The sequence below is a fragment of the Leptodactylus fuscus genome, chromosome 8 (assembly GCF_031893055.1).
Source record: "Leptodactylus fuscus isolate aLepFus1 chromosome 8, aLepFus1.hap2, whole genome shotgun sequence".
Lineage (NCBI taxonomy): Eukaryota > Metazoa > Chordata > Amphibia > Anura > Leptodactylidae > Leptodactylus > Leptodactylus fuscus.
Genome location: NC_134272.1, coordinates 55,611,702 through 55,627,023, shown reverse-complemented (window position 1 = coordinate 55,627,023; position 15,322 = coordinate 55,611,702). Strand labels below are relative to the sequence as shown.

The 15,322-nt window shown below is 40.8% G+C and overlaps 1 protein-coding gene across 2 annotated transcripts in view; it reads right to left on the bottom strand.

Moving 5' to 3' along the window:
• The window catches only part of GRIN2A (glutamate ionotropic receptor NMDA type subunit 2A), a 407,150-nt gene that overhangs the window by 11,619 nt on the left and 380,209 nt on the right, over positions 1 to 15,322 (bottom strand). For both annotated transcript variants that reach the window (XM_075285943.1, XM_075285944.1), the window contains one exon: positions 2,937 to 3,124. In XM_075285943.1, coding sequence (XP_075142044.1) covers positions 2,937 to 3,124 — 188 coding nt within the window. The remainder of the gene's footprint in view (positions 1 to 2,936; positions 3,125 to 15,322) is intronic.

The following is a 15,322-nucleotide window of genomic DNA, read 5'->3' as shown; positions in this document are numbered from 1 at the left end:
TGCTCTGATTCAGTTGGAGTTCCAAGGGACAGGCATTGAGATAGTCAAGACCTGTAAGTACCTGGGTGTGCTCCTCAATAATAATCTGGACTGGTCATATTACATGGATGCACTGCACAGAAAGGGTCACAGCAGGCTCTACTTCTCTGAGCTCTGCTCAGGAGGCTTTGGGCCTTTGGAGTACAGGGGGCACTTCTTAGGGCCTTTTTCAACTCTATAGTAGCATCAGCTATCTTCTTCAGAGTGGCCTGCTGGGGGAGTAGCATACCAGCCAGGGACAGAAATAGACTTGTCAGTCTGATTAGAAGGGCCAGCTTTGTTCTGGGGAGCCCCCTTGACCCAGTACAGGTAGTGGGTGATAAAAGGATACTGTCCATGGTGAGCTCCATGCTGGAGAATAAATCCCATCCCATGTATGAGACAGTGATAGCACTGGGCAGCACTGTCAGTGACCGACTGCTCCGACCCAAGTGTGAGAAGGAGCACTATTGGAGGTCCTTCCTCCCAGCTGTGGTCAGGCTACATAATCTACATCAGGCCAAGTGAAAAGCACTCTGCACAGAGAACTAAATGATCCTGAAGTCTTTTTTCTTTTTCTTTAGCGGCTATGACTCCTAGTATTTTCTCCTATTTGCTATTCTGAGCCTATATGTGTCTCCTTCTGTAATATATTACTGTTATTATTGTGTATCCATATTATGCTGCTGTAAAACACTGAAATTTCCCCATAGTGGATCTATTAAGGATTATCTTATCTGGTGACTTGAAACACCATATCGGTAGTTGTACAGTTCCAACTGATTGTAGAAGGGAAAGATGTAATCAGTCTTGTGACTATCATTGGGGTAACACAGCACTGTGATAAAAATTGCAACGGCAAGACATCACGATTTTCCCATAGAGTTTTTCACAGAAAGTCCGCAGAGGTTTCCTCTCATTACTCCCTCGTTTCCGTCAGTATAATTCACATGCTACAATTTCCAAATTACCTTTATGATACATATGCCCATACTGTAAGGAAATTAAGCCTACAGTACAAATGTATACTTACCAACAGTCATTGCACAGCAGATATAAAAAAAATGACTAAAATAAATTTTTTAGCCTACAATATAAATATGTTTCTTTGTTCTAGATTTCTTTGTTCTTACTTCCTCTGTGAAGCCAGGAATTCTTTATTTCTTTCTCTAAGATTGCTCCCTAGACGCGGTCTTTTTATTTCAATCATGAAAAAGCCATAAGCAAAACCCAGCAGTCCAGTACCATTAATATTTTAACATCTTCTTTCCATAGTGAATGCACTAAAGGTTTAGTTCCGTATTCACCCAAGAACACCTGGGCTACAAGAACTTCAATGGATTATTAATCTATATTTTCCAGAACAATATTAAATAATGTATACACCAAATACTCCCCACGCTGAGGGGAAGATTGTTTGATACTTGACTTATTTCCTAAACTCTATTACATAGAATGGGAATTAGCGTTTTACCAAAATTTGTATAACATGACAGCATCCATTGAGATATAAAAAAAAATTGTCATATTTATTGCTCCTGCATAAAAAGTGTTGACATTTCAACCCATGGGGGCTTTTATCAAACAACCTACATGGATAATGTTATACCCTAATGGGTACGTTCACTTTCTACAATTTTTGAATGTGCAAACCAAGATATTTGGAGACTGGTGTTGCCTCTATATCTAAACCTTACAATGGAGATGAGATTATGGAGTTTGCATACATGAGATTGGTAAAGTTTTTGCCATTTTCAAAGTAATTGCTGAAGCTATTGAATTTACCTGGTCAAAATCTAGGATCTAATTTGGGTCGAAAGAAAAAACTTTCTAAAAGAATGACAGGAAGAATAGCCAGTCTTGTGATACATGGAAATTTTACATTATACAACTCATAGGAAAACTAGACAAAGCCTTCAACCAACCAGTTGTTAATTTCTTACATTTTCCAAATTCCAAAGTTCACTAAACTACTGCACAACATATATCCAATACCACATTGCATAATGTCAGGAAATGTTGGCATGTCAGTCTAAAGGAGACCATCCTCTGGTCCAATCTGTATAAATAAATTATGAAGGTATCATGAGTGGTATATCTTCCATACCTTTTTATCCCCCTTCTTCTTTTACATCCTTTCTTTACCTCTCCACCCCAAAAGACCCTTGACAACCAATATGCCTATGCCAACCATCACATTGCTGACATCACCGCGTGATGTGGCACGTATACGGCGTGTGATACTTTGAGCGGCGTAAAAGCTCCCATTGATTTCAATGGGAGCCTGGATCGTGTACGCCGCACTATTTTGCGGCCGTGATTTTGCGGCCGCAAAATAACGCAGCGTATACGATCCAGGCTCCCATTGAAATCAATGGGAGCTTTTACGCTGCTCAAAGTATCACACGCCGTATACGTGCCACATCACACGGCATGTTACTCCGTGTGAATGCACCCTTTCTCTGGATTGTCCTCCCATCTGATATTCTTCCTCCTAGCTCTTCCATTACTTCTCCATGACTTCCCCTGAGTATCACCCTATTCATTCCCATCCCATTTTTTTCCCTTTACTCCTTTAACATGTTTTTTTTAAAATTCTTTACACCATCTATATGTGCTATGCCATTTATCTTTTGTCATACTATTACTTATGATGCCTTCATGATTCAGTTCTTTAGGTCTTTAATGTGCCCTGAGGAAGGTCTCTTCTAGACCAAAACTTTCTTCTTTGACTTACATTAACATGTTACAAGGGGAGGGCTCAATACTAATAAGGTGCTTACCGATACTGTCTTAACGTCACCCATAACCATTTGTTGAAGGTACGTTCTGCTTCATAAAAAGGACCTTTAATTGGCTATATATAATATTGTATGTGCTGTGATCTTAATTCTACTATAAAAAATTACATAACTTACCATCTCCAACAAACTGTAAGAGCGCCAGATCAATAGGCCGTTTCCATGGAGAGCCTTTCTGGAGAGCAATTCCGTACCCTGTTGTGGCAAAGATGTAACCACTGCCTATCGTCACAAGCTTACAGCCTTCATCTCTTCCAGCCATATAATTCAGCACAGCCGCATCGTAGATGAATGCATCTAACTTCCTAAAAAGAAATGTTTAAAAATTTATGAAAATTTGTTAGATTTTATAGTAGAAAGTACTTGATGAACTTTTAAGTAATTAATTATTTTCTTTAAGAATAAAAACCAGTTATGTCTTTTTTATTTACTCTATCATAACAAAAGAGGAAGGGCACATGTTGGAAGTATTCTTTTGTATGCCATGATATACCTGCAGTATCCTGGACGTAACACATTTGGTTGTGAAGCGAAGCTGCACTTACAACCCAGATGTGTAAATTAGCTCTCTTTACCAAAAAGAAAGTTGTGCTTCTAAAGCTATATGTTGTAAGATAGCCACCCTATAAGTCAATGCATGTTATTGCAAGTTTAGGTCTATCACTTCTGGCTTGAGATATTACTCTACCTTCTACTAGAGGAATATTGTGACAATTCTGTGACTTAAAAAATAAATAAATCATCCTCCTATCCTATCAAGTTTGGAAGTTTGTTACTCAATCATGCAAAAACGGGTAAACTGATTTGGATGAAATTTGGCACATATATAGTTTGTAACCTGCATTAACACATAGGCTACTTTTTATCCTGGTAAATGACATGGCTTCACGACTGTTATGAATTTATGTTCATATACTACATTACACTGCTCTTGCAGCAGCTTATCTCACTAATTGCACTTTGTTGATAACAACCCTAGCTTTATCTCTCTATGTAAATGCACAGCTGACTCTGAGTCCATTGTGAACAAGCCTCTGCATATTATCTGATTAAACATGCCAGGAAGGGGAGGGATCTAATTTGTTGCAAAATTCTAAAACAATGAGAGCTATGAAGGTAGCCATCTTCATCAATGCCAACAACACACTCATTATATAGTTAGCTGCTGAGATGCCGGGACAATCACAGCCACAGTGTGTGAGGAACAAGTTCAGTGGCAGGACAACTTGAGAGCTGTCAAAACACCGGAGCAGTCGAACCATTGATAGCAGAAATTTGCTGAATATAGGTGGATCATCGACGCCAACAACACGCATGAAAGAATTATTAAGAAAAATAATTTCTTCCAACTTAAAACCAAAGATTATTTTACTTGTACACTGTTTAATTGACTACTTTAATATTAATCATCATATTTTATAGTATCACTACCATCTACTTCTGTGTACCTGCATTCACAATGGTGTTCACTGTGTGGTATATTGTAGATCAATGTGCATTTGGTGAAGTTTAACATATTCTAAAATTCAAAGAACTGCTTTCCATCATGTGGACTGTGTCTGGCAAGCAATGCTAAATGTGTGAAACTTTAGAAAATGGAAGTTCAAAGGCCTGCATGGTCCAGTGCATAAGCTCTGTGTTTAGCAGTCTGGTAATAAGCAAAAAGATATGGAAGATAAACATCTTTGGTCAGTGTCAGGAAGGGCAAAGAGGGCACAGAAAGCGAGGCACAAACAGTAAAGTAGAAGTGACAGAGCAATGCAAGATAATGTCAGTAACTTAAAGAGAAGCTTGAACTTGGTGAGAATAGATTCAATTTTGTTAAACAACCCATGAGAGATAGAAGCAGTTAAGGTGCAGATTCATGAACTGGATACCAGAAAACCAATTCCAAGTAAATAATAGAACATAAAAAGCACCACCAAAGTGAAACACACCTGTAATTATTCTCTTTTTCAGTAAATTAAATTTGCCAAAATTTCAGTAACATGGCTGAAACTACGCAGACACGCTATAGATATTTGGAAAGAAAATTTAGGACCATTTAAAGCTTTACTAAAGTATTGATTATTTACATTTTCATAAATCCATAGTAATTAATTTTATTTAAGAAAAGTGTATTTTTTTTTATTTATTTGACTCCTTTTGACACTGATCAAATCTGTACAATAGCCGTCTATGGAGAAGGGGGTAAGGATGAAGAGATTGAGAGACATCTGCACTGCAGAGAGACAGTTCTCTTTCATAACACGACTGCGTTATCATTTACTATTCAGCCTTTTCCTGACCAAAATGACTCAGTTATACTGTAGAACTTCATATCTGTCTCTCCTTCTCCTCCTCCTCCCCTCTCCTTAGACTGCATTGTAACTTATAACTTGTAACAAATCTGCTTATGTGTAGAGTTCAGACTGAAATCATTCAGACCAGAGCAATAGTTAAAGACACTTTAATAAAGTATATTGCAAAGTTTGTTCCCTCATGTGCACTATTGATTTAGGAAAAAAATAAAGAAAAGTTTAAGGGAGTGGTATAGTATCAGAAAAAATATGGCTGCTTTCTTTCAAAAACAGCACTACAGCTGTCCATGGGTGGTGTATGGTATTGCAGCTTAGTCCCATTTACTTCATGGCCTTGAGATACAATTTCATGCACAAGCAACAAACTTTTTATAACTATGTATAACCCAAATTAGGTATGAAATTTCTGAATTGCTCTCAGATAGATAGAAGTTATAGGTGGCCTGGTTATAGATGGTATGGTTGCTTGTAGATCCACTTTATACTTTGCTTTCGGTATAGGAAATATGGTCTACATATTATTATTATTAAGATGTTTTCTATATAAGGACTGCATCTTATATGAATAAAGTTTAGAATGTTATCTCATAGACACTGACCATCAAATTAATAGTATATGAAGTTTGGGACAGTACACCCATAGGGTAGTGAAGGCGCCATAAAGGCACAGCAGGTGTCAAATCAATGTCCTGATCACACTCAGTTACTACACAGAAACACCACAGAACTTGAAACTTCAGATGTCACTATCTGTCTATCTATCTATCTATCTATCTATCTATCTATCTATCTATCTATCTATCTATCTATCTTGAATCTATCAGCTTCCATGCAAACACCATGGCTCTACATAGCCTCCTATTCACAAAGTGTGTTTCAGACATACAAGACCAATGTTTTTGTACATACTGTACCATGGAACAGTGTGAACTCACACAAATATGCATGAACAGAGGGATTTCACAAAGTTCAAAACAGGGATAATTTTTATTTCAGGTGGCAAAAATTCTAAATTTGGCTTCATACTAAAGGACCAATCAAGGGAAGGAAGCAAACAATGTTTTCATACAGTAGCTCTTCTGAGATCTGAGACATTATGTGGCAATACTGAAGCAACATCTCAAGACATTAGCTAGGATGTTAAAGCTTGGATGCAAATGGGTCTGCCAAATGGACAATGACCTGAAGCATTCTGCCAAACTGGTTACAAAGTGGCTTAAAGAGGAGCTTTCACGTCCTGGGGCATATGTGGTGTAATACACCGCTAGAAATCCAACAGTGCACTGAATTCAACACACTATCAGCTTTCCTATTCTGTGCCCCCGCTGAAGAGCTATCAGTGCCATTACCATAGCTCTTCAGTGTCAGAAGGGCATTTCTGATGGTCAGGAACGCCCCTCCTCACAGTAGCGTCTATTGGGCTGTACTGTGAGAGGGAGAGTTCCTTACTGCCCAAAGATGATGCTGGGCAGTAAGGAACGCCCCCCCCCCCCCCAGTACTCGTCCATAGGGGGGCATTCCTCACCGATCAGCGTCATCGCTGGATGGTAAGGAATGCCCCCTCTCACAGTACATCGCAATGTGAGGAGGGGTTTTCCTGTGAGGACGCTATTGTGAGGAGGGGTTTTCCTGACAGACTGATCAGTCTGTCAGGATCAGAAATGCCCTTCTGACACTAAAGAGCTATGGTAACGCACTGATAGATCTTCAGCAGGGGCACAAAATGGGAAAGCCGATTCAACGCACTGTTGACTTTCTAGCGGTGTATTACACCGCATGTGCCTGAGGACGTGAAAGGTCCTCTTTAGGTTCTGATCTCAATCCTATTGAAAATTTATGAGCAAGGCGGCCTACAGTCATGGCTCAGTTACACCAGTTCTGTCAGAAGGAATGGGCTCAAGTTCCTACCAACTATTGTATAAGGATAAATATATCTTTGTACCGTATTAGCCAGTGGATAGGAACTATAAAGATTGAGAGTCCTTAGTAGTTGATTCCTTTTTAATGGCTAAACAAATGATGACAGATTGCAAGCTTTTGAGACTACTAGGTCTCTTCATCAGGCATGGTATGACACAATTTCTGAAGGCATGCATATTTATACACAAAAATGCACACAGGAATCAAGTGTGACAGGTGATGAAAAGCAGTACAAACACAAATAAATAGATAAGTTAAAAAACAAATTATTAGTTCAAAGGATGGCCCTCTGAGTTTTTATAGTCCCTTTGATTGATGATGATGATGATGATGATGATGATTATTTATATAGCACCATTAATCCCATGGTGCTTTACATTTGGGGGTTATATACAGTACACAAAATATACAGGCAGATATAAAACTAACCGTGACCGACTGGCACAGTGGGGTAGAGGGCCCTGCCCGCAAAGGCTTACAATCTATGGGGGAAGGGGGTAGAGACAGAAGGAGAGGGGGAGACAGTACAGATGGTGGTGTGGTGATAGTGTTATTGGAGGTTGTAAGCCTTCCTGAATAGGTGAGTCTTCAGGGCCTTCTTGAAGCCTGTGATTGTGGGGGTCAGTCTTATGTCTCTTGGTAAGGAGTTACAGAGTATGGGGTATGCATGGGAGAAATATTGGAGACTGTTGTGTGAGGAGCGGATAAGAGCAGAGCGGAGTAGGAAGTCATTGGAGGATCTGAGGTTACATGTGGGCAAGCTGCGGGAGATTAGGTTGGAGATATATGGAGGGGACAGGTTGTGGATGACTTTGTATGTTGAGTTTGAACTCAATTTGCTGGGCTATGGGTAGCCAGTGGAGGGACTGGCAGAGGGGAGCAACTGATGAAGATCGGGGGGGAGAAGTGAATTAAGTGAGCAGTGCAGTTTAAGGTGGACTGGAGGGGGGAGAGGGTGTTAGCTGGGAGTCCATGGAGAAGGGTGTTGCAGTAATCTAGGCAGGAGATTATGAGGGCCTGGACGAGCATCTTAGTCACTTCAGGGGTGAGGAAGGAGTAGATTCGATGGATATTCTTGAGTTGGAGGTAGCAGGAAGTGTTGAGTGTTTGAACGTGTGACTTGAAGGATAGGGCGGGGTCCAGTGTTACTGTGGGACAGGGGTACGTGTGCTTCCGTTGACTTTGATAGATGGGTCATGTGGAGGGGCCATATGGGATGGGGCAAAGATGATGAACTCCATTTTCTCCATATTGAGTTTTAGAAAGTGGGAGGAGAGGAAGGAGGCTACAGCCGTTAAACAATCTGGAACTCTGACCAGCAGAGAGGTAATGTCTGGTCCAGAGATGTATATTTGGGTGTCATCAACATAGCAATGGTACTGGAAACCATGAGATTCTATGAGTTGGCCCAGGCCAAGGGTGTAGATGGAGAACAGGAGGGGTCCTAGGACAGAGCCTTGGGGGACACCTACAGAGAGAGGGTGTAGTGAGGAGGTGGTGTGCGAGTGGGAGATGCTGAATGTGCGGTCGGTGAGGAATGAGGAGATCCAGGAATGGGCCAGGTCTGAGATACCAAGAAATGGCTTGTTTGAAGGTGGAGAGGAAGGATCCATTGGCTAGGGATAGGTTGAAGAGATGGGTTAGCGCTGTGGTAATGACTTCAGTGAGTTTGGAGATGAGATGTGACTGGATTGAGTCAAGTGCGCAGGAGGTGAGGTGGGATTTAGAGATTAGGGAGGAGAGTTTTTCGTCAGTGATAGTGGATAAACAGGTCAGGGATGAGGAGCAGCAAGTAGTTGGGTAGAGTGGTTGTCTGGGGAGTAGGGTGAGACTGTCTCTGATGGTGTCGATTTTAGTTTTGAAGTAAGAGGCAAAGTCATCAGCTGAGATAAGTGATGTCGGAAGGGGCACAGGAGGATGGAGGAGGGAGTTGAATGTGGTGAATAGCTGTTTGGGATTGCACAGGACAGTGATCGAGAGATATACCCACAAGAAACACCAATAGCGCGCTCCCTTCAGTAAAAATAAGTTCTGGTATGCTGATGTATCAAAATAAAAAGGATTTATTTAAGATGATGCATTTCAGGGTTCTCCATTACCTCACAAGTACCACCCCTTCATCAGATCTTTAGGAGTTCTAGAATGTGTGCATTTGGTACATATTATTAAATACACCACATTAGGTGTGCTGCAGGTGAAGGTACCTGGGATCTTATAGTCCTGATTAGAGTTGGGGATCTTTATTTTGTCAGTAGTCAGTATGTGCTGGCATGGTTTGCACTTTTTTTTTCTGCACGGAAATGTTCCTGTTGTAGTTGGAGATGACAGTGAGCTCCTAATGATCATATTCCTGAGGTTTGATGGCTGTCTATAGCACAGGAGGGGGACGTCTGGAAATATTGACTTTAGACGGTCGTCTTTTTGCAATAGTGGATGTAGTTTGCGTGTGACTCCTCTCAGCATCTCCAGGTGTGGGTTGTATGTGATGATTAGAGAATCATGTTATTAACCAAATAGCCAGGGCCACCATAATACCAAGATTGGATTTACTGAAATACAATACCAAACAGGAAAACAATTGGGTGCCTCTGGTCAGTTTAAGGTCAATGGTACCAAATACTAATGAACATTACACATTTTATGTAATGCGAGAGGTAAAGGATATTGATCAAGATCTCTTCTGGAGGTCAGAACAACGTATTAGCTTCAAACTGCGATAAAGGTTTTTGCTGTAAATGATTCAGGCTGAAGAGACTGCAGTGCTGATATGAGGGCAGAGTGCCAATGTACTACTGCAATGTAATACAGTATGTGAGCAATTAACTGCTACTGTGTGCAGATCTGGATGAATAATGCATTGTAATCTGGATCATGTTATTAAATATCATCAGATATGCCACATTTTCACTTTTAGGGATGTAACTTGGCTGCAGAGCTAATATATAGCCTGGATTTCCAGTATGAGATAGTAGATAGTGCTGCTTGGCTATACAGTACATTGAGTAGTAATAATCTGTGAAACATTGCATATTATGAATAATGGATCAGGCTCCAAGCTGTGGAATGGCTGAAGAGAGCCAAAGCTTGATTACAGGGCTGATACGGACTTCAATAATCTCAAAGACCTTTTTATTCAGTATGACCAGGAGCTCAAAATAGCAAAAAGATCCATTAGATACTATATTATGAAGGGATTCACTCCAAGAAGCATTGCTTCTAGGGATGAACACAGAAGCACAATGAAGCATGTTATTTCTTTAATATACGGAGTGCCTGATCCCCCATAAAACTGAACTGTAGGGATTCTATGTGCAGCAATACACAGGACCTAAAAGAGGTTAGAGATCTTAAAGGGATTCTATCATTAGAATCCCTTCTTCTACAAAGACCACATTGGATTAGCCTTTATAAAGGCCATTCTTCTCCAACCTTTATTCTGATCCGAGATGCTGTTTTTGATAATTTTTTAAATCTTCCATATGCAACTGTGTCTTCAGAAAGCACAGGGGGCATTCCCTCTTTTCTCAAAAAGCATTGGGACATCCCCTGTGCTCTCCAAATACTCTCCAGTGACGCCTCCGTATTCTTCTCCCAACTGCCTCTTTGCCACGTCATCGGCAGCGTCATCCTTCAGCAGAGCCGACTGTGCATGTCCGGCCATTTTGCTGTGGCCAAATGTACTCTCATATAAGGCCACAGCAAAATGGCCGAATGGACATGCGCAGTCGGCTCTGCCAGCTAATGACGCTGCCAATGATGCGGCGAAGAGGAGAAGAAGATAGAGGCATCACTGGGGGATGCCTCCTGTATTTTTGAGCAAAGGGGAAATGCCCCCTGTGCTTTCTGAGGACTCATTTGCATACGAAAAAATAAAATTTACAGAAACGGCGACGTGGATCAGAATAATAAAGGTAGGAGAAGAATAGCCATTATAAAGGCTATTCCGACATGGTCTTTATAGAAAAAGGGATTCTAATGATCGAACACCTTTAAACAACTTTGCATAGATGAATGCTTAAGGGGTCTTCCGGGCCAAAAAAGAATGATGACTTATCCTAAGTATAGGTCATCAATATCAGATCAGAGGTGGTCCAGTACCTACATCGGTAGGTGATAGAAAATGGGGCAGGAAGTAGACAGCTGTGTTCTCTCTGTAGTGACTGTTCATGTGAATGGGAGCTGATATGCAGTACCTGGTTTGGCCACTACACAAAGAAAGGAGCTGTCTGTTTCCTGCTCCATTCTCTTAATATCAGCGATCAGTATTACAATATTCTATATACTAATAGAAGCTTATGTCCCCTTTGAGCCATTTTAAAGGTTTCAGATGTCATCCCGCCCTGAGGGGCTTGGCTGCCTTGATGCAGTGCTCCAAGCTGGGAGCAAACTTTTCTTTCTTTTCTCACTCTTTTCCTCTATATCTTCAAAAATCCTGTAACGAGCAATCTAGCACTATGAATTTAGCAACTATAAATCGAATGGAAGACCCTGTGGAGTATTTTGTTCCTTTTGTTTTCCATTGTAAAGCATGGACTCAAGACCTGGTTCAGCTGGTTTCCACATGTGCCTGTTACCATCCCCCCAGCTAGGACAGCATGGCTCACCATGCGGCATGGAGGAAAACCTACATGGAAGTGTGGACTTCTTCTTCAAGGAGATGATTTTTGGCATCTATTGCTGATGTGTGAAGATGCTACAGCTGACTGGTATTTCTTTCTTTCTATTACTGTGGGCACGTGGGACTCTGCTACAGCCTGGGAACCTACCATTACCCACCTACCCCAGGAGTTATGGAAGCTTGGCAAGAGAGCAGCACCATGTATACCTGGATGGCTTCAGACTTCTTTGGGGAAGTAGAACACAGTGGTAAGAAGGAAGGAGGAGGAGGGCTTGTGATGAAGGACATTTGGGGCATTTTCTTTTGTGGTTAAAAGGACAATAGTGCTGATACAAGATACCGAACTATCAGCTGTGAGCAGGAGATCTCACCACCTACCAAGAACTACCACATGTTATCATGATAGCTGCATATGTCCCCCACCTCTGCAAAAAATTTCTGCTTGTTATATCTACATGCTGTGACCCCCCTCCTCGTGTCCTCCAACCAAGTCGGCTGTATTATTATTATTATTATTATTATTATTATTAACATCACTCCGCACAGAGAACTAAATGATCCTGCAGTGTGTCTGTGTTTCTTTCCTTTTTAGTTGCTATGATTCCTAGGATTTCTCTATCTGCCATGAGCTTCTATGTGTTTCTCTCTTGTTATATACTACTGTACCATCTATGAAACTGTATCACTGAAATTTCCCCATTGTGGGACTATTAAAGGAATATCTTATCTTATCTTATCCATAGCATATCTGTAAGTGGAGCTAATGTTAACATACATGTCAGTTAGCATCCTCCACAGTAATATACTTTGTTCTGAAAAAGTGCAGGTACAGTGGAGGAGGTGCCTGACTTGAAAGACAACATCTGAAATATTAAAAATGGTACTAAGGTGATAGCAACATCACTCAATAAGTGTCATATACCTAATAGTAAACTTCAGCATATGAAATATTAAAGTAACCAACCCCTTTAATGTAACATAAATAATGTACCTTGCCAATCTGCAGTGCAGCAATGTCTGCAGGCCCTGTTACTGCCAATCTATTCTCCGCTGGGAGGATCAGCTCCGATGCCAGATGCATTTGGCATCCTAATCAATATGAGAGCCTAATGCGAGTGCCAAGTGCAATGGTTTATAGCCTATACCTTGTGGATATCCTATAATGGTTTATGGTCTATAACTTTCTGGTATCCTAATAACCTGCTCATACAAATCTGTCCTTCCTTGTCTTAGTATAACATATCGAAAAGTGTGCGGCCTGTCAATATAAGCTTTGAAATATCAAACTTTGATTTGGTGATACTGTCGTCAGGAGTTATTCCTGATATTTATCTACCAGGGGCCATTTGGTGGTTGTCATGTGATTTACAGCCTGTCAATAGTTTTACTAGCATGTTGGGGCAATGTATTGAATTTGTATTTTGATAAACTGGAGGTCTTTAAGTACAGCCCTGATTGGCTCTGCATCTCAAATCTCTGGCTGGCTGAATAAACCCAGCCAAAGTTTGGTTCGTAGGCATGGCAGCCTTAAAGCAATAGCCATGTGGCAAATACAGAAGCCATACAGAAACAGCTCCTCTAGCTGCACCGCACAGAATACAATGACAACCGTTGGGGGTAGAAATAGAAGAGTGGATGTTCAGATTCCTGACAACCTCCTCTCCTTTCTTGTATATTCTTTGCTTTCTGATTTTGAATAGTTGAATTTTATTACTTTGTACCTTTTGAACTACTTTTTGGTTGCTATACAAGCCAATGGTGTAACCAAAGTCTTGAGAGCCCCGATGCAATGTTTTGTCTGGAACCCATTACCCTATCCCTACAGTGAATTCTTGATAGTATTGGTTACAGGTGCTAAGGAGTTTAATCAACCTTAGTGTGGTTAGTGTAATCTGAGTGTCTCTTGGCTTATGGGCCAGATGGAAGCTGTAATCTCAATACTAATGTCAGTACTTATGGGCCCCCTAAGTCTCCTGGGCCATGGTGCAAGAGCACCCTCTGCACCCCCCATAAGTTACTCCCCTGATACAAGCATGATTTTACCCATAGCTCTTGATTGATCATTCCTTTCCTAATTAGACCATTTTGAGACATCTGTGTAAGGGAATTGCTAGGACAGCAATTCCCCAGTAACTGTTTAAACCCTGGGACTGGACACAAGAGACAGTGAACCCTTAGCTGAAGCCCCCAACTTTCCCTTCCTATTGCCAGACCCTATCCTAGGTAATAGGCAGCAACCACGAAGACAGTCCTCCCTGTATAGGTGAGACACAAAACGCATACAAGATGGACAACAAGAAAGAGAGGTCAGCTAGCCAAGGGTCAGTAACAGTCAAGCGATTCAGTGCCAAATCGGAGTTCAAAGAATAGTCAGTGAGGAAAGCCAAAGGTCAAGGATAAGAAAGCAAGCAAATAGTGACAGTACGGAGCGAGTATGCACAAGGCAATAGCAAGCACTGGTGTGAATGAGAGCCAAGGTTAAATAGGGAGGAAGAACTGCCCATGGAGTTGACAGGAAGGCAGCTGTCAATCAAAGGGCAAGGCCAGATTAACCATTAGAGGAGCAGAGACAAACAAGGGCAGAAGACGGGTGTGGTGCAAATACAATCACAGCACTAGAGCCGTGTTCACACAGTGCGACCAAAAACTTTAAGCCATGAACCAAACTGCACATGCCTCCTGCGCCGCAGCATGCGAGCAGAGGGTGGCGCAGAGACCCGAACAGGCAGAGATGTTACAATCTGATTCTAACCATAACTTTTCATTCCATTCCATTTTCTGACTTGGTTCCACCAGTCTTACCCATAAAGTTTCTTTAATAGTAAGCTGGTTATCTTACACTGGGACTAATGGGCTACGAAGACCTAAACTAAGTTTATGGGAAATAGGAGTCTTTCAAGCATAAGTTGTACAATTGATTTAACTCTTAGTATCCTAGAACCTAGCTCCTTAAAACTAAAATAGAGCTGCTGAAAACTTGGAGATAAAGCCTCCAATTTCACAGCCAGCCTTTGTAATTCCATACCTTTATGTTGTGGGTTTACTGAATGCTGAATGCTTAGTCCTATAGTAAGCAACCCGGTATTTTCAACTTCACCAGATTTTTTAATTATGCGAAAATATCTCTTCAAAGGAGTAATGTTTTTACCTCTCAGCACAAAAAAGGGAATGGTGTATGAAGAACATTTGGATAGAAAGCAGAAAGCTAATGAGTAATTCAAGAAGCCAGCTCGAAACTTATGGAGTATAAACCAATTAACTTTTATGGATATTTAAATTAACTCCCTTCCTCCCCTCCCCCCAAAGAAGCTCCGTTCAGCAGAACAAAAGACATGATTTTATATTTTACAATCCACTAAGTAATTTAGGAAAGAAAGGAAACAGACACCTAAATAGGCAAAGTGTTCACAAGAAAAAAACAAAACAAAAAAATGCCGATTTTACACTTTATATCTTCATCAAGCAAAATGTTACCTTTTGAAATCTCAATATGTTAGACCATGGGATGATTAAATTAACCCTGAACATTCAATGGAAACAAATAAAAGAAGTAATTACAAGTATACCGAAAAATAAAGATCACAAGTTTCATCTGAAAATGAAAGAATTGATCTGTTTGGTTTCCTGGGCATTGTTGATTTGACTTGTTAGAACAGTTTAGCAAT